General features: G+C 59.8%; 5 protein-coding genes across 5 annotated transcripts; 2 read left to right on the top strand and 3 right to left on the bottom strand.

The window, feature by feature from the left end:
* Nucleotides 1-2,344: 2,344 nt before the first annotated feature.
* Nucleotides 2,345-3,850, bottom strand: BKCO1_19000149 (glycoside hydrolase family 10 protein; the record flags this gene model as incomplete). Its single annotated transcript, XM_020271937.1, has 3 exons — nt 2,345-2,801; nt 2,854-3,729; nt 3,783-3,850. The coding sequence occupies 3 exons, from the start codon at nt 3,848-3,850 to the stop codon at nt 2,345-2,347; spliced, it is 1,401 nt and encodes a 466-aa protein (XP_020131375.1).
* Nucleotides 3,851-6,031: 2,181 nt separating this feature from the next.
* On the top strand, nt 6,032-6,544 carry BKCO1_19000148 (uncharacterized protein; the record flags this gene model as incomplete). Its single annotated transcript, XM_020271936.1, has 1 exon — nt 6,032-6,544. The coding sequence occupies one exon, from the start codon at nt 6,032-6,034 to the stop codon at nt 6,542-6,544; it is 513 nt and encodes a 170-aa protein (XP_020131376.1).
* Nucleotides 6,545-9,232: 2,688 nt separating this feature from the next.
* On the top strand, nt 9,233-10,974 carry BKCO1_19000147 (fad dependent oxidoreductase; the record flags this gene model as incomplete). The annotated part of the gene is made up of 3 exons (XM_020271935.1): nt 9,233-9,497; nt 9,558-10,529; nt 10,655-10,974. 3 exons carry the CDS (start codon nt 9,233-9,235, stop codon nt 10,972-10,974), a joined length of 1,557 nt encoding a protein of 518 aa, XP_020131367.1.
* A 416-nt stretch (nt 10,975-11,390) lies between these two features.
* Nucleotides 11,391-12,959, bottom strand: BKCO1_19000146 (uncharacterized protein; the record flags this gene model as incomplete). Its single annotated transcript, XM_020271934.1, has 1 exon — nt 11,391-12,959. The coding sequence occupies one exon, from the start codon at nt 12,957-12,959 to the stop codon at nt 11,391-11,393; it is 1,569 nt and encodes a 522-aa protein (XP_020131368.1).
* Nucleotides 12,960-13,664: 705 nt separating this feature from the next.
* On the bottom strand, nt 13,665-15,803 carry BKCO1_19000145 (kelch repeat protein; the record flags this gene model as incomplete). Its single annotated transcript, XM_020271933.1, has 5 exons — nt 13,665-14,232; nt 14,300-14,630; nt 14,707-15,483; nt 15,531-15,611; nt 15,671-15,803. 5 exons carry the CDS (start codon nt 15,801-15,803, stop codon nt 13,665-13,667), a joined length of 1,890 nt encoding a protein of 629 aa, XP_020131369.1.
* Between the last annotated feature and the right edge of the window lie 1,075 nt (nt 15,804-16,878).

Genomic DNA, 16,878 nt, shown 5'->3' with positions numbered 1-16,878 from the left:
TTGGTGCCCTTTCCATTTTTGTGAGGGCACGCAACATGGGGAAATTTTTAGAGCGATAACGAAAGACGTCCGGGCTACGCGCAAGCTATCGGGTATCAGATCGACAGTCGTCGTGCGTAGGGAGAGGTGGTCCCAGAGGCGAGGGCCTAGAGTTTGGGTTGCTTGGGGAAGGGGGAAGGGGGAGGAGGAGCAGAGAAAAAAGTGGAGTTAATTCTCCGGGAATGGGGAGAGGGTACGTCTATGGTAGCTTCTAATGGTTGTATCGCGGTCGTAGGCCGTTTTACACAACATGCGGTCCAGGTGTTGAGAGGCTGCTGCTCTCTCTTTTTTTTTCCTTGATCGACACTGCATCCCTGCTCACCCCCTCAAGCCCAAAGGACGACACACAAAGATCAACCACGGTTGGCAGCCCGGCTCCTGGGCAATGCGTCGGATATGTGTTCCGCTCTCGCCGGCTCAGACTGTAAGGCCGGTCTAGCTCGTGCAGCTTGACGTCTCTTTTTTTTTTTTTCTGAAAGATATATGCCTGGGTGTGACGATTGGACGCCTACCCCTTACTTCCTGATCAAGCAAAGAGATTGAAGCGAGACTGTAGCGGTGCGGCGGACCGAGGGCCGCGTTCTTGTGTTTCGGAACGGCGAAGAATACCGCGAGAGAGGACTGGCAGGCCAAAGTGTCATCTGCATGGACCCGGGTCCCTGGTGTGGCATGCGTCAACGAAGGAGAAAGGGGAGGCAGTGACAGCCACCCCATGGCGCGGATGATGTGATCTAGTAGACGCCAGCCTCCCCATGCCCTCTGGCATTCCGCTCTGGTTGCTCCAGCCACCCGCCATGCGGCTGGACGAGTGAGAAGAACTGGGTCTGTCTAGAAAGCAAGATAAGCATTCGGTTGGCAGGTGGTGTGGATCCTGGGACGAGGGGGAACGGGATACAGATGACGGCATCCAATACTACCACACATGCCAATCATTTTGCCTTCCATCTCTTTTTTTTCTTTCTATGTACGCCTCGCAGACCAGACCCTCTCTCGTTCAGTATTTCCTCCAGTGACGTGGGCTAGGAATATAGCTTACATGAAAATGCTTCATCGTTCCTACGTCTCAAGCCCGGTTGCTCGAGCGACAACCTCTTCCCCAACCATCTTCCTTTTTTTTTCATCTTTTTTTTTTACTTTCGACTATGACGCGTCCCCTCCCTCCGCACGATTGCATCAACGCAGCAGAGAGTATTACGAGAAAGAAAGAGGGAAAGGAAATAAATTCTTGCGCAACACTTGTCTCAGTTCGCAGATCAGTCAGCAGGTTGCAACGGCCACGTGGGGGGAGTGCATGCGGGAAACCGGCCAATAGCCCGTTGCGCAACGGCCGTTGGAACGATCGCATCGTACCATGTCAGGGGTGGGGGAAACCCATCATTCAGCAAGGGTGAAAGATCAGGCGTGTAAAAACCTTGGATCGAGCCAGCGAGCCAGCCACCCGTCATGGACTGCGACTGCGCGCGCCACACTTACAAAGAGCGAGCTTTACTGAAAAGATGGCCGGGCCTGTCCTGGACTGGCCTGGCCTGGGCAAGGGAAGATGCTGCTGCGGTTATCGACACAGCAGCTCTTGTGCCCGGCTAAGTTGCATGCTTGCTGCCGGGGGGAAGGGAGATATCTCCGACGTGGCCTGAATCAAGGTAGAAATGTGAGAGTGACGGAGGGGGGGCGAGGCGGTCTAGAGCGGACTCGACTGCTCTGCGCTGCGTCTGCAGAGGGCTCTCTCCAAGATTGGGGAGGATGACTTGCAAACAGCTGTGGGAAGATGTTGCCAGCCAGCCAGCCAGCCAGATTGACGCTAACAGTGAGAGGAGTCACTGTACAGGGATGATGTTTGGAGTGGACCGACTTCTGTCTTCTTCATGGTATCAAGGGTCTACCTGGCATATCGCGTACCATCGACATCTCGCTGGGTTGATCAAGTCAGCATGGGAGAGAAGGGTCTCATGCACAGAGGAATGCGATAGGCGCAGCGCGGGCCGGTGGTCACTCACGGCTAGATGCACGGATGGGGAAGGCTGATAAACAACGTGACACCACATCGGCTTCCCATGTCCAGCTGAAAGGCTGGCGCAAGATGTGCCGCAGGAATGACTGTTGTCCGCTAATTTAGCCTCGAGCTCCTGCGATCGGTTGCCACTGTGCTACCAGCAAGCGATGGGCGGATCTCGAAGATCGAGTAGATCGAGGCAGGTGGTGCGAGCAAAGAATTCTTCATTTTGTACAAAAAGTATCCACAGAGAAGGGCAAAGGCAACTATCCGCTCATCCCGTCCTCGAAGCGCGTAGACGACGTCGTTGTGCGCTTAGATGCATTGAGAATAATACTGATTCCACTCCTTGCAGGTCGAGCCACTCTCGCAGGTGGTGGCGCCGGAGTAGCTCGTACCGCCGCACTGGCCGTACTTGGAGACAGCGCTGCCGGAGCTGCCGGTGGAGGCGGCGGGAGTAGAGCTAGGGGTCTCGGCGGCAGTCCCGATGGGAGTCTGAGCGGGAGTCTCGACAGGGGTCCCCGCAGCAGTAGTCTCCGCAACCTCGACCGAAGTCGCCGACGGGGCGACTACTGCGCTGCTCGAAGCCTTAGTGGCAGTAGGGGTGGGGGTGGCGGCAGCCGGAGTGGTCTCGACTGCAGGAGTGGACGTACTGGTGCCGTTGGTGCCGGCTGCCGCCTGGAGAGCGGACAGGATAGAATCGTAGGCGGGCTTCTTCTCCAAGTTCTCATCCCACGGAAGGGCAGCACCGTAGCCGGAGAAGGTCGAAGGGCTGTCAAGACCGGTAAGCTCAGAACGTTCTTGTGAGTTTGTCAAATACTTACACCCATGAGTACTTGTCAGTGTAGTCCCAGATGGTGATGCCCCTGCAAGCATCCTTCTGGTTCAAGCAACCGTTGACAATAGAGGCGTAGTCGGTAGCCTGTTGCTCGAGGTTGGCATCGGTAGCCGGGGTCTCCATGCGAATGTCAAGCTCAGTGATGGCGACCTCGACGCCAAGCGACGCGAAGTCCTGGATGGTGGTTTCCAAGGCGTCCTGGCCAACAGTGTTGCCAACAGTGAAGTGGGCCTGGAGGCCAACACCGTCGATCTTGACACCGTAGGACTGGACCAGTTCAACAATCTTCTTGGCAGCCTTCTGCTTGTTGCCGGACCACTCGATGCTGTAGTCGTTGTAGAACAGCTTGGCATCGGGATCGGCGGCGGCGGCGGCGGCGAAGGCGATGGGAATGTAAGCTTCGCCAATGGTGTTGTAGAAGACGAAATCACGGTGGTTTCCATCGTCGTCAAGAGCCTCGTTCACAACGTCCCAGTGGTCGCAGCGACCCTTGTAGTGAGTGACCTCGTTGGTGACGTGGTTCTTCAGAATCTCGACAAGGGTAGCGTTGTCGAAGCCACCAGTCTTGACCCAGTTGGGCAGCTGGTTGTACCAAACGAGGGTGTGGCAGCGCAGCTTCTGGCCATTGGCCTCGGCGAGATCGGCGATGACGTCTCCCTTGGTGTAGGAAAAGCTGTCGCGGGAGGGCTCAATGGTATCCCACTTCATGGAGTTACCAGGAGTGATCTGGCCGAAGTCTGCAGTGTTGTTCAAGCCAGCGACATAGTCGGTGTCGGTAAGTTCCGGGTTGTCGGTAGCGGAGCCAAAGTACTCGAGACCGGCGGCCTGCGCAGCCGTGTTCAGACCAGCTGCAGCACGGCGCCTGGGCAAATTTAGTCAGAGTCAGGCAAGGCTGAGATAGATTGAGGAGCTCACGAGAAAGGAATGGCCTGAGCGGCCTGGACGGCAAGCAGAGAAGTGAAGGCGGTAGCAACGAACGACATTTTGAAAAACAGACGTCAAGTCTTGACAGAGAGAAGAGCAGTGTTTGAAACAAGCGGAAACACAGGAGTCCATATATACTCCTGACGGCAGTAGGGAGAGGGCGCGACGCGCCGCAGTTCCGTGTCAAGAGCGCGATGGCGCCAACAGGCAAGCGAGGCCGGCCGGGACTGCGGCGGTGGCGGAGAAACAGCAACAAAACAGCCAATGAGGTCTGGCGCTGTGTATATTGAAACGGCGTTAACTGGACAAAAGAGTAAAACGCACGGCAAGTAGGGGCGAACTGCCGCCAAGCGAGCGGTTTTACGAAGCGAAACGGCCAGAGTGATGTTTGATCGGCCGGAGGCGAGCCTTAGGCCGTTCCTTTGGCAAATGAAGGCGGAGAAGTCAAAAGATGCCCCGCCCGCCGCTCAGCCCTGGGAGAAGGGCGGAGCGGAGCGCTGGGCCTCCAGCAGCCTCGTGGTTCCCGCCCGGCGCCGTCTGTACGATGTCATGTCGGGGAGAGGAAATTAGTGGCCGTCGATTCTCCGGTGAACTTGGGGTGGCCTCGCGTGACCTCCAGCCCTCAAAAACCACGCACCACCTTGATCCCTTTGATCAGGAGAGCCTTGGTATTGTTGGATTCCAGACTCCAAGGATACTGTGGCCGTCGGTAGACCAGAGGCTTTTTTTCTCTGATGGAACAGAGGAGTAGGGAATCCGAATCCGCCGCTCGGAAGCCTGCTTCTGTCTCTCCGGATCGTGTTGGCTACCGCTGAAGCATCATGCGGGAAAAGTCATCCTATGCGGGAGCGACATGCTGTGCACTTGCCGGGTGAGGAGGGGTGGAGGGCTATTCATATCCCGCAGCTCTGGGAGAGGGCGCAAGGCCAAGGCGCGGATGGGATCCCCTCCCTCAAGGCTGACACATGGGTCAAGAGATCAAACAGGCACGCAGCCCAGACAACGACGCCACACGGTGGAAGATGTTTCACAGAAAGAGCGACAGAGCTCGATGGTTCGCTTGTTTGAGAGCGAGGCCGCAACAGGGAGAGGAAAGCGAAGGTTTCAAACGCCAAGTGGCCGTTGCAAAGTGCCCAGAAACACGGCGTGGAGACAGTGCGGCGGGGAGCTGTGGGTTGTGTCGCGACAAGGCGGTGGTGGTGCGCTGTCGCAGGAGCAGGACGCAGGACGCTGGAGCTTAAGCGGGAGCATGAGCATGTGCGTGGTGGAGCAGGTCTGGAACATGAGCCTGTCGCCAAGGCCTGGCCGCCATGCAGGCCGCCGGTGAGCCGTGGGACAAAGCGCACAACAGTGACATGGGCCGCGGGAGCAGGTGCGGGAGGGATGCAGCTGACGTTTTGATGTCACCGTCCGCTGCTCGCACTTGGATTCCGACGCGCGCCCATGCCGCACGGGCCGCGCGAGCCGAGATGGCTGGCGGTTTGGGGTTGATGAGCGGTCGATGGCGGCGGGCGTCCTGAGGCGGCGGGGCACGGGCGCGCCTCAGCTGCTATTCCGAGCGCTGCGGCGGAATCACAGGACGCTCGCAATGCCGGCGACGCGTCTGAAGAGCCCGCAGGTGGCCCGACCGCAGCCATGCCCTCGCGAGTTGACGTACCTGTGTGCCGCGGCGAGTCCGACAGAAGCTGACCGGCGGCGCTGCAGGCTGTCGGTAGCGCGCAGGGCTGGAGGTCGCCAGGCAGCCGTCGATTGGCGGTCCGTGTCGCATGCGCGTCGCGCTTCTTTTGCTCAGGTGCGCTGAGGTGCGCTGGCGGGGCCCGAAGCAGACAGTGGGCGGGCCGAGTGGTGCTGGAGGGCGAGTGGTGGGCGAGTCACCGCAGGGGCGTCGGTGAAGGCGGGCGGGCCCTGTTCAGAGTCAGCCCTAATCTAACAGAAGGCAGCAAGGCCAAGTCCTGCCCATTGGCTGCCCATCGGCCACCCGCTGCGCGCACGGCCAGCGCCGATGCCACTCCCACCCTTATCCTTGCAATCTCAACCCCAGACACCGTCCCCTCGGTGCCGTCGCCCGGCTGCCCTGCGCGGCCAAGCATTCCGCCCTCGTCCGGCTACGCAGCTCGACTTATATAAACACACCTGCCCGCCTGCCCTCTTGCCGTTTCCTATCGACATCTCTCAGACACCACTACTACCACCTGAGAAGCCAGCCGAAAACACACCACACAGCACCCAAAAAACACTCAATGGACAGCACCACCACCACCACCAACCCTCAGTCCGCCATGGCCCACCGCACATTCACCCAGTCCTCGGCCTCGACAAGAGCCTCGGTCGAGCCCGTCTCGCCCAGCGCAAACTCGCAGACCTTCTGCTTCAACAACACCAAGCCCATTCCCCGCTCTGTGCCATTGGCCGAGCAGAACTTCTTCGGCGCCATCAAGGAGAAGATCAGGGAGCGTTCCAGAAGCCGCTCGCGCACCCCCCGCTCGCGCGAACGCTCGCCCATGCCTCCCACCCGCCTCCCCTCTTCCGGCTCGCCCTCGGCCTCGCCGGTGAGGAGCCACGCGGTGCGCCGTGTCGACTCGTCGTCAACCACCAGCTCCACCTGGTCGCCCGCGCCCTCCAAGCGCCAGAGCACCGACAGCAGCTACTCGTACTACTATGGCCGCCACACCAACCAATGGCTGTTTGGCGGCTTCAGCGTGCGCGAGACGGTCAAGGACGCGTATAACCACATGCGCGGCGAATCCCACTAGATGGCGGGGCAATGGCTGGCTGGACCTTCAACTCTTCTTCAAACAAAACTGCGGCGCCGGCATGCTGCGTCTTTCAGAGATTGACTCTCTGCCTCGTTCATTGGAAAACATCAACCAGCTTGGCTCTGGGAACGAGATCGACGACCCATGATCAACGATACCACCGCGAACGGGACGCAAGAGGGGAATTACTTCGAGGTGCAGGGGATGCGCACGGATTGTATGGATTCTTAATGCGGAGAAGCTGTTTCTGGATTTGTACAGTTTGATTAGACACTCTTATACCCCTTGGAGAGATTCTTGTACCAATAGTTCTTCATCTTCCGAATCTTGAACGCTTTCACACCACTTCATTTGATTGCACCCCACCGCGACCGCGACTGCGTGAGGCTAGAACCGTGACCTTTGATGACTTTCGATAAAGCTCGGATGTGTCTCTCTCGCTTCATTTGCCACGCGCATTACGATGCCCCGTCCACTTTGCCGGCAGATAACAGGGCAGCGCAGTGGGCAGCGACTCGGCAGCAACAAGGTTTAGCGCGCTTGGCAGCCCCTTCTCCCTGAATAACTTCGCCGTAGGGCTGAACATGGCCGCCCATGCCACTCTCCGGCCGCTGCTGCTGGCTCCACCGCTCCACCCGCCGCGCATCCCAACTCCTGATGATGTCGTCTTTCCGCCCACGCCGCTGCCACCGCTCGCGGCTCCTGTGTTCCGCTGGGCCGCCGCTAGCAGCGCTGCCCCTGTCATCAAGGAGTATCTGCATTCGGTGCGCCTTGCATAACCGTTGCAGGGCTGACAGCCATTTTCCAAGTTCAGGCAATGTGCGATGACACAAAACGCGGCCACGTCAACCCGGTTCCACGGCTCTCCCGAACCCTCATGTCCTCGCAGCACGCGTCGCCTGGCTGCTCCGACAAAAACCGTTTGTTTGCATGTCGTCGGATCAACCGGTGCGGCCGAGACATTACTCCCCCACCAAGGCTCCGACTGACCGCAAAGCTTGGTTTCCCGAGCCAAGGGCGAAAATCACTTTGGATTGTTCACTCGTGACTGTCCGATTCCAGCATGTGCTCTTTGCTCCCTGAAGATCTCATATCAGTGGAGACGGCGGGCTGTTGTCGATCCGTCCTACGTAATAATTCAGCTGAAAGCATGCAGCATCAGTTGCAGGTTCCAAGGACGCGGCACCTCGGGGATTCGGTCGGTGTCAGCCAGGGCGGCTCTTTCCGTCTGGGTATGCAGATCCGCCTCTGCCGATCTGCTTTGTTGCGCATATGGATCCCCGCGAGACACTACTGCATGGTTTGACCATTGCCCAGGCCTGGGGATTTGCTTGGCGTCTTGGTGGCGCAACCGTTGTCAGTCTCAGGCCTAGGCGTTGGCTTGATGGAAGAGCGGTTGGGTAAAGTAGATCAGATGTCAAATACCAACACCAGGTTAAAAGACTCGGCTTCGTGGGACAGAGGCGAGCGGTATGAAGCGTGGTTCGAAAATAGCACGCGAGACTCGACATACCTACGCCGCGTCGACATGCGGGAGCTAAGAATTTTAGTACTACCACGTCATACCAAACGAATAACCACCGTCGAGCTATTTTTGGAAACGAACTGGGGTGAACTAAGAATATCCACCTATTTTCCGTTTTCGTCAACACTCAACGTGGAGAGCTAGTATGACGCGAGGGGCATAACGGCCTGAGAACCATGGGCCTTTCGACACCGTTGCACCTCGTGTAACAGGATGACCTCGGATGAAAATGATGATATTCCAAGAAGGAATTGGAACATGGTAGATAAAACACGGTTAGACCGAAAGAAGAATGACGCGAGAAACGTCAGTAGACGGGGTACCGAATGGCCAAAAAAAAAAGAAATTCTCATACAAAAAAGACAGACGAATCTATAAAGAGGAACCCATATTCGTGCGCAGTTATCCTCCGCGCGGCCTGCTTACTTCCGGTCTCCGGTCTTGTAGACTACATACCTACGGGTGAATGACGTACGACAATGAACGGGGAAAGAGTTAATGATCGTTCCTTTCCAATCCGCCGTTGAGATCCCAAAAGGGCCAGACGCTCGGGAGCTGGATGATAAATGCCAACAAAACCGGGATTCTGGTACGCGGTACTATCGTCAGGCTGCGGGCAGTGAAGCTTACAGTAGCTCGCCATTGCATTTTTCACGCAGTCTTAATTTCGGCAGCGTGTTTGTATTTAATTGTTGCCAGGGAAACTTATGTAGTCGCCCCGTTCGTTTGATCGGCTCTGAAAAGTCGTTCGGAAGTGAAGGCAAAGGAATGCGAATCTCTGCGCCAGCAGGACGGCTAGTCAGGGAGGGCTACACTCATAATGTTTGATGTTTGAGCGACGAACAGAGGCCTGGAGAGTTCGGCAACGCCAGCCTAGAGGGCCGGTCCGCCCCCTGCAACACCGAACACCGCGCGAGGCGGAGCGCAATCCTTATCGGAAAATGGCTAGGCGCGCACGAAAGCGATGGACCCTGAGCCCCGCAGCGGAGTACTGCGAATCATGCAATCCCGCCCACTCTTACGGAGTACATCCTTCAATGCTCTCACCCAAGACTACTCCGCAGCCAATTCCGCATCTCTCAGAGCTCAATCGTACATAAGAGCTGCCGTGAAGCGTGTGGGACGTGAGACAGACAGCGCGAACGACCACCGCAGCCGCCATGACATCATCCGAGCACAAGCCCGCGGGGCTGCCCGTTCCCAACTCCACCTCGTCCTTCTGGCACAGCGAACCCAACGAGTTCCTTCTCGGCCATCGCACCACCTCCGAGCTCCCTTCCGAAGCCGACTTTGTCATTGTCGGCAGCGGCATCACCGGTACATCGGCAGCCCGCTTTCTGGCCGAAGATGAGCGCGCCAAGGGCAAGAGCATCGTGCTCCTCGAGGCCCGCGAGGCCTGCTGGGGAGCTACCGGCCGCAACGGAGGTAACCATCCACCACCTGGATCCAACAACTCTGCATCAGCTGCTGACTACCGCGCACCAGGCCACTGCCAGGTCCTCCCCGTCGCCCGCGCCCTCGACGTGACCCAATTCGAAGTCCTCAACTACAACGCCGTCAAAGCCTACATCGAAGAGCACAATGTACCCTGCGAGTGGCGCTCCCTCGACGGCTGCCGCAGCTACTACTCCTCCTCCATGTTCGCCGTCGCCCAAGCCGAAGTAGCCGCCCTCCAAGCCAAAGACCCCGAACTCGGCAAACTCGTGCGCGTCGTGACATCCCCCGACGAGCTCGCCGCCCACCGCATCAGCAAAGCCGTCGGCTGCACCCTGACCAGCGCCGCCGCCTCCCTCTGGCCCTACAAGCTCGTCACCTTCATCCTCGAAAAGCTCGTCAAGAGCGGGCGCCTCAACCTGCAGACCAACACCCCCGTAGAATCCATCTCCTCCTCCTCCTCATCAGCCGACAGCAGCACCTCCTCCTCCCCCCACCACTCCCACACTCTCCACACCCCTCGCGGCCCCATCCGGGCGCGCCACGTCATCCTCGCCACCAACGGCTACACGTCGCACCTGCTCCCGTCCTTCGCGGACCTCATCGTGCCCGTCCGCGGCGAAATGTCGTCGCTGCTGCCGCCGCCGGGGGCGCCGCGCCTGGCCGACTCGTACGGCCTGTGCGGGCAGCGGGGCCAGCCCGCGCACGGCGACGACTACCTCAACCAGCGGCCGTACGGGGGGGTGCCCAACCCGGCCGGGCACTACATGTACGGCGGCGGCGACGGGGCGGCGCGGCACGAGCGCGTGGGCGTGTGGGACGACGGCGTCGTGGATGAGGGGATGGCGGCGTGGTTGAGGGGCAGGTTGCTGGAGTATATGGAGTTGGGGGGCGAGACCGGGGGGTTGCGGGAGTTGGAGGCGACGCATCAGTGGACGGGCATCATGGGGTATTCGAGGGATAATGTGCCGTGGGTGGGCAAGGTGCCTGGGGAGGGGGTGTGGTTGGCGGGCGGGTATACGGGTGAGTCGTTACTCTTTCTTTTTTATTTTTCTACTTTTCTTGTGCTTTGTGTTTTTTTTTTGGGATTATCTCATCCCTTCGTATTTTGTTCTTTATACTAATCCCGCATGTGTGTGCGTGAACAGGCCACGGCATGCCGAACGGCACGCTCTGCGGCAAAGCCGTCGTGGAGCTCGCGCTGGCGGACGCCGCCGGCGTGCCCGCTTCCGAGGCGCAGCAGAAGGTCGTCGACGACGTCGGCCTGCCTCGGGCCTACCTCATCACCGAGGATCGCTTTGCGGCGGTGCGCAAGCTGCCGACCGTCGCCGAGGCGGACGCCATGGGCGCGATTGGGAACCATGCGAGGCAGGAGGCCCAGCCCCAGCCCCAGCCCCAGCCCCAGTCGCGTGCGTCGGGCGTCTTTGACTATCTGAAGAGCTTTGTGACTTCTTCGTCGTCGAAGTAGAGTGGTGGGTTGTTCGGTTTTGGGGACGGTAGATGGGGCTGTTGGGATAGAAGAGGGAGGGAGAATGAGGGAATGTGAGTGTGAATGAGTGTGTGTGTAAGTATTTAGTTGAAGGTCTTGTATAGACACATGGTTTGTCAAAACATTTATTGTGGCTTAACACGTATTATTCTTTTCTTGTGTAGTTTATCATCTTCGTCTGTGCGAGCCCAAGGAGGAGGAGGGGGTTTTGCCTAAACAGGCAGTTTGATATTCAACGTTGAATCCACTTTCAACTCGCCAGTCACTGGTGTGCCACTAGCATGCAATAAAGCTCTACTGGCTGCAGCACGTCGGATGGACATCGACGCGACAACCACCGAGTCCACGAACTGTTTCCATTCCCCCCTTTCTCCTCTCCCTCCCCCCTCCCCCCTTCAAACCGGCCACCCATACCCCGGCCCCCGCGCCTCATCCGGCCCCTCCCCCGCGCTCAACGTCGAACAGTCCTCCCCCGCCGCAAAATAACACTCATCCCACGCGACCCTCACCTCCCCACCCTTCCCCTTCCCCCTTTGCCCCTCCCCCTCTTCCCCCTCCTCCCCCTCTTCCGCCTCCCTCACCGCCCCCGCCACCTCCCCCGGCAACACCACCACCGCCTCCACCGCCTCCACCTGCCCCAACCGATTCATCTTGCTCCACCGCCACGCGCGCCCGGCCGCCCGCAGCGCCACCGCGCCGACGACGCACCACTGCCCGCGGCGGAGCCACACGCGGTCGAACTCGGTGTAGGCGAGCGCGTGGCGGCGGGGGAGGAGGAAGCCGGTGAGGTCGGCGGCGGTGGCGTCGACGCAGCCGAGGGAGAGGTAGTGGAGGGTTGGCCAGCGGATGGGGTGGGGGGGATCGATGGGGGGTGGGGATGTGGTGGTTGTGGCGGCGGCGCTCCCGAGGAAGGCGGAGAGAGGGAGGGCGTAGCGCCAGCTCGTTGAGGAGTTATCGTCGCGGCGACGCCGACCAATGGGGCTGAGGGTTAGTTTGAGGCGGTGGAGGGTGCGGGAGGTGGCGTCGAAGAGGGCGGCGAGGGGGGCGGACGAGGCGGTGGTGGTGGTGGATGCTGAGGGGTCGAACAGGATGGCTTTGAAGAGGGAGATGGCGGTGGGGTGGGGCCCGTACGCGGCGGCGTACTTTGCCAGGTCTTGCGGCGTGCCGAGGCCGGCGTCGTCGGTGCGCACGGCGAGGGTGAGGTCGGTGACGGGCGCGAGGGCGGCGAGGAGCGAGGCGAAGCGCTGCGGGGCGAGGCGGGCGTCGGCGAGGAGGGTGAGGTGGAAGGAGAGGCTGAGGGTGCGGATGTTGTGGGCGGGCGCGCTCGTCATGGCGGCGGCGAGGTGGTAGAGCGGCCGGGCGTCGCGGTCGTTGCTGGGCCGGTCGCCGTTGTCGTCGTCGTCGTTGTTGTTGCGCCGGCCCGCCGAGGAGACGTCGCCCGGGTCGTGGCGGGAGCGCTCGAGCGGGTGGTGGGGGAAGCGCTCGCGCGGCTTGCACCGGACCCGGGTCACGGCGGTGAGGGTGCCGAGGGCGGCGCGGAGGCACTCGGTGTCGAGTGAGTGCTTGAAGATGTCTTCTTGCTCGTGGTAGAGGGGCCGGGGCTCCGGAGGCGGGTGCTCCTCGACGTCTTCGAGGTCGTCATCCGCGTCGCTGCCGGGCTCTTCCGGCCAGGTATCGGGGAAGGTTCTGCAGTCGTAGTACAGGGAGCGCACCGCCTTGCAGAGACGCTTGTGCTCTGCTATCTCCTTGACGTGTGCGAGCTGCTTGAGGTCTGCCGACACTACCAGATTTCGGAGGAGGAACTCGGCGCCCAGGTCGGCGAATGCCTTGCACACGAGCCGGGCGTTCTGAATGTCGTCGGGTGGGTGGTGGAGGTTGCGCGGGTGCCCGTACTTGTATGTCCGTTTACGGCCATCGTAGGTGATGGTCGGTTCCGATACAAAGAACAGAATCCGCCGCGTCATCTCCGCGGGAAGTGGGAGAGTGTCGCGCGGTGAGTCGCATGTCGGTATGTCTGGCCGTTGAGACCGGAATCTGGTCAACATCCACATGACGAACGGTTATGTATGCGTTGCCGTCCTGGGTATTGGCCTCCTGAGCGCTGGAAGACACTGGGATGTCGGCATATTAAATGCAAACCCCGGAAGGATCCGCCGTCACGCGGCTCAGGGTGCGCTAATCTATAACTGGGTTGTTGCCTGGAGCCATTGATTGCAGTGCGAATACTTTGGTTATGTGGCGTTTACAATGCTCCTATTTCGTGCCAGTGTTGCCTAAGGACTCGCCAATCGACGGGAAAGACAAGCTTTTTCGACGTTTGTTGCCGTAAGGGGTAGCTGAAGTCTCCCGCAGTGGTCCGTGCGGGCAGAGCGTCTAGACTGGTCCTGAATTGAAGTGTAAAAACTACACGGCGTGAGGCCATTGATATGGTCTGTACAGCGTAGGTCGTTGACAAATGTGATAAAACGGGCGTTAAAGGGGGTGTGGGTGCATATGGGAGAACAACACGCGCAAACGTACGTCCCTAGTCCAGAGCTTTCAGCCTTTACAGTCATACGTACACATATATACATTACCATACGAATAACCACGACAACCGCTCGCAGGGGTATCTTGACAACCGCCTCTACCTCCGTCCGCATCTTCACCATGATCTCCCATTCACTCCCTCACGACCGCCTATACACATCCTTCGGCCCATCTCCCTCCATTTCCGCCACCATTCTCCCCTCCACCTCCCTCACCACCGGCCTCTCATGCGCCCCATCCGCCTCCATCAACCCCGTCCCCGGATCCAACTCCGCCGGCCTCTTCTCCGCGTCCGTCTGCCCCCCGTAGTGTTCCGCACCACCGCCATACGCTCCCATCGCATACTCCCCGCTCCCGCCCTGATGCTGCCCAGGCGAACCAGCGAGCGGGGTCGTGCCGTCATGCTGCGGCACAGCCATCATCGCGCCTTCCCTGTTCTTCCTCTTATGCCTGAGCACAAGCCAGGCGATGGTCACGATGGCAGCGAGGCCCGCGACGCCGCCGACGACGCCGCCTACAATGCCGCCGACGATGGCGGTGTGTTTGGCGGAATCGTCGGATGAGGATGAGGATGAGGAACCGGTGGCCGTCGAGGTGGCGGAAGCGGTTGAGTCGGAGGCGCGGGCCACGGTGGTGGCGAAGATGCGGGCGACGGAGGTGTCGTTGAAGCCGCCGTCGGGTTGGGTGAGTTTGGCGTTGCCGGAGCCGCTGTGGGGGTGGTTGGTCAGTCTCTATATACACTGTACGAGGGAAAGAGGGGGGGGATTCAACGTACTCGCCACCAATAACGGCGTACACGTCCTCGGGCACGCTATACTCTGCACTAGCATCGAAGCTCTTCTGCCAAGTCATCGTGGCCAGATTCAAGATGCGCAGCGGCGGCAGCTGCGAGTCGCATACGTGGGCCTGGTCGGTGCCGTTCTTGTTGATGAGCCCGCCCAGCACGATCATCTGCGCGTCGTTGTGCACCGCGCAGTGGTGCTGGTGGCGGCCCTGCTTGTTGCCCTGCAGCGCCTCTGTGTTGGAGCCCGTGTAATTGGCGCTCTCCATCTTGATCCACCTGAAGCTCGGGACGCTGAGCACCCATGTTTCCGAGTACGCCTCGCCTGCAAGCATATCATTCGTTAGCGTGCGTTTCTTTCCGGTCGTGTCTGTTCGGTATATCCCAGGAAGAAAGCTCACCGTCGTAAAGGTTCCAGCCACCGTACATGGCAATGTTGAACGAGGAGTAATCCGGCGCCGCAGAGACGACGGCGCACGTCTCCGATCTTCTTCCGGGGATGTCATCGCCCTGTGCGTAAACAATGTTCCAGCTCGCACTGGCGATGTCGTACACATATATCCTCCGGTTGTCGATGAGCTGGTACGAGAAGGCTGGAAGCCCAGTCTGATTATTAACCTCGGTACCATTGTACCCTCCCCAGAGCAGGATCACGCCCTGCTCGCCCATGGGCACGTACACCATGTTTCCGCCGACGCGCGCGGGCACGGAGACGCCCGAGCTGCTTTCGGCCGTCTCGTTGCGCCAGGTCAGCGCGTTCGGGTTCGAGGCGTCGAAGCGCAGCATGCCGGTGGGCTGGCCGGGCTTGTTGGTCCCGGAGGAGCCGCCGCCGCTGAAGAACGACAGGCCGGTGCTGGGGATGCTGGCGGTACCCGGGAAGAGGCGGTTGAGCTTGTTGTAGTTGCCGCCGGACACGGTGTGGCTCGACCACTGGCTGCTCGTCCGGTTGTACGCGGCGAGGACGTTGTTCTCGGTGGTGGAGCCCTCGCCCAGGCCGGCGAAGACGTAGAAGGAGTCAAGTGTGGAGAAGAGAGCACCACCCTGGGCGTGGGTCTGGTTCTCGAGAGTCGGGGTGGTGTCGAAGGGCACGGATATCTTGTTGAGAGAACTTGACGATATTATGGTATCCGCCTGGATGTCTGTGTTTCCGCTGAGGTCGAAGTAGTAAAGACTGTCGCCTGTGAGGGTCAGTGACTTGAACGCGGATGCGACTTGATCCACATACTCGAGAAGGTCTCGCCATCGGCATCGCCGTCGAAGTGATAATCGCCGCCCATGAAGTACAACCGGTCATCGACCTTGGCAACTGCGAGAGGGCTGGTTAGCACGGGCTGTCTCCCTCTCACCACAGCAGGGCGCGCTCACTCTTCTGGTTATTCAGGTAGCAGAGATCCCCGTCACCACGGCGCAGCAGTTTGCTGCCGTCCTCGACCGGAAATGCGCATGCATGGCGCGCGACCAGCGACAGCCAGAGCGGTGTCCTCCACGAACCGCGCATTGCAACCACACGCGGAAAACAGAAGGGAGAAGGGGGATTCAGACGGAGAGTGAGTGGGTAACTAGGCGGGTCCACCACGACTACGTAGTACGCGACCAGAGACAGAGAGGGACGACAGAGATGTAAGACTGTGGAAAGGCAACCCGCGCAGTCGGATTATTCCCAAGGACGCGGAGGAGCTTCGTCCAGGGAAGTAGTCCGGCGCGAATCTCGACTGCCCAACAGCCAGGACACGATGGCTTCGATCATGATTCGCCCAGGGCCTGAACTGCATCGCAGAGAGACGAAAATAACCGGGGGCTTAGCTGGCATGCGAGCCTTTGATTGGCCCCATTTTCTCGGCCCCCATCCGTGACTCGAAGGATCGTCGTGTGAGACGGAGAGAGAGGCTAGGGCGGCCGGACGATCTGCATCTGGCGAGTTGGCCTGGGGAGGCATAGCTTTTGCCCGCCTTGCTCTGGACGAATCCTTCTGGCCAGCGCCTGAGACAGACCGGTGACGCAGTGAAGCCCGCGGCGGCTAAGAAGCCAGAAGCGTGCGGGTCGGTGTGCTGTCGGTTGCCTGTGCAAAGCGTAAGCGAGACTTCCATTCTTGTTTTCTTTTTCTGCCCCTGCAGGCCCCGGCCGGCGTGGGAGCCGCATGCGTCACTGGCTCCGCCAGATAGAACGTGCTGACTCAGCGCGGCCGGAGCCTCTCCCGCGCGTACCGCACTGTAGCACTGGTGTCCCTCCCCGCAGTCTAGCGAAAACAGCAGCGAGCCGTTGCTTGCTCATCGGCAAATCCAACCATCTGCCACTATCATCGCCGAGACTAGCAGCTGCCCGGATGTCCGGATCCTCTAGCGATCCCGCAGCCGATGGAACCTCCATCTCTTAATAGCCATCTCCCCGCCAAGAATCTTCTCGCTGCAGTGCTTACTCGCTCATGTCGTCATCTTCACTCCGTCGCCTCCCTTCCTCAAGACCTTGGAAACGATACACAACCGAAAGGAAATAGCACAATGTACATCCATTCGATTCCTGTGCCGGCATTTGCCCTATCCCGAAAACCAATGCCCTGTCTGTCTCCCTGACCG

The sequence above is a fragment of the Diplodia corticola genome (genome assembly GCF_001883845.1).
Source record: "Diplodia corticola strain CBS 112549 chromosome Unknown scaffold19, whole genome shotgun sequence".
NCBI classification, from domain to species: Eukaryota; Fungi; Ascomycota; class Dothideomycetes; order Botryosphaeriales; family Botryosphaeriaceae; genus Diplodia; species Diplodia corticola.
The sequence above is the reverse complement of the archived record's forward strand: the minus strand, read 5'-3'. Positions and strand labels throughout refer to the sequence as shown.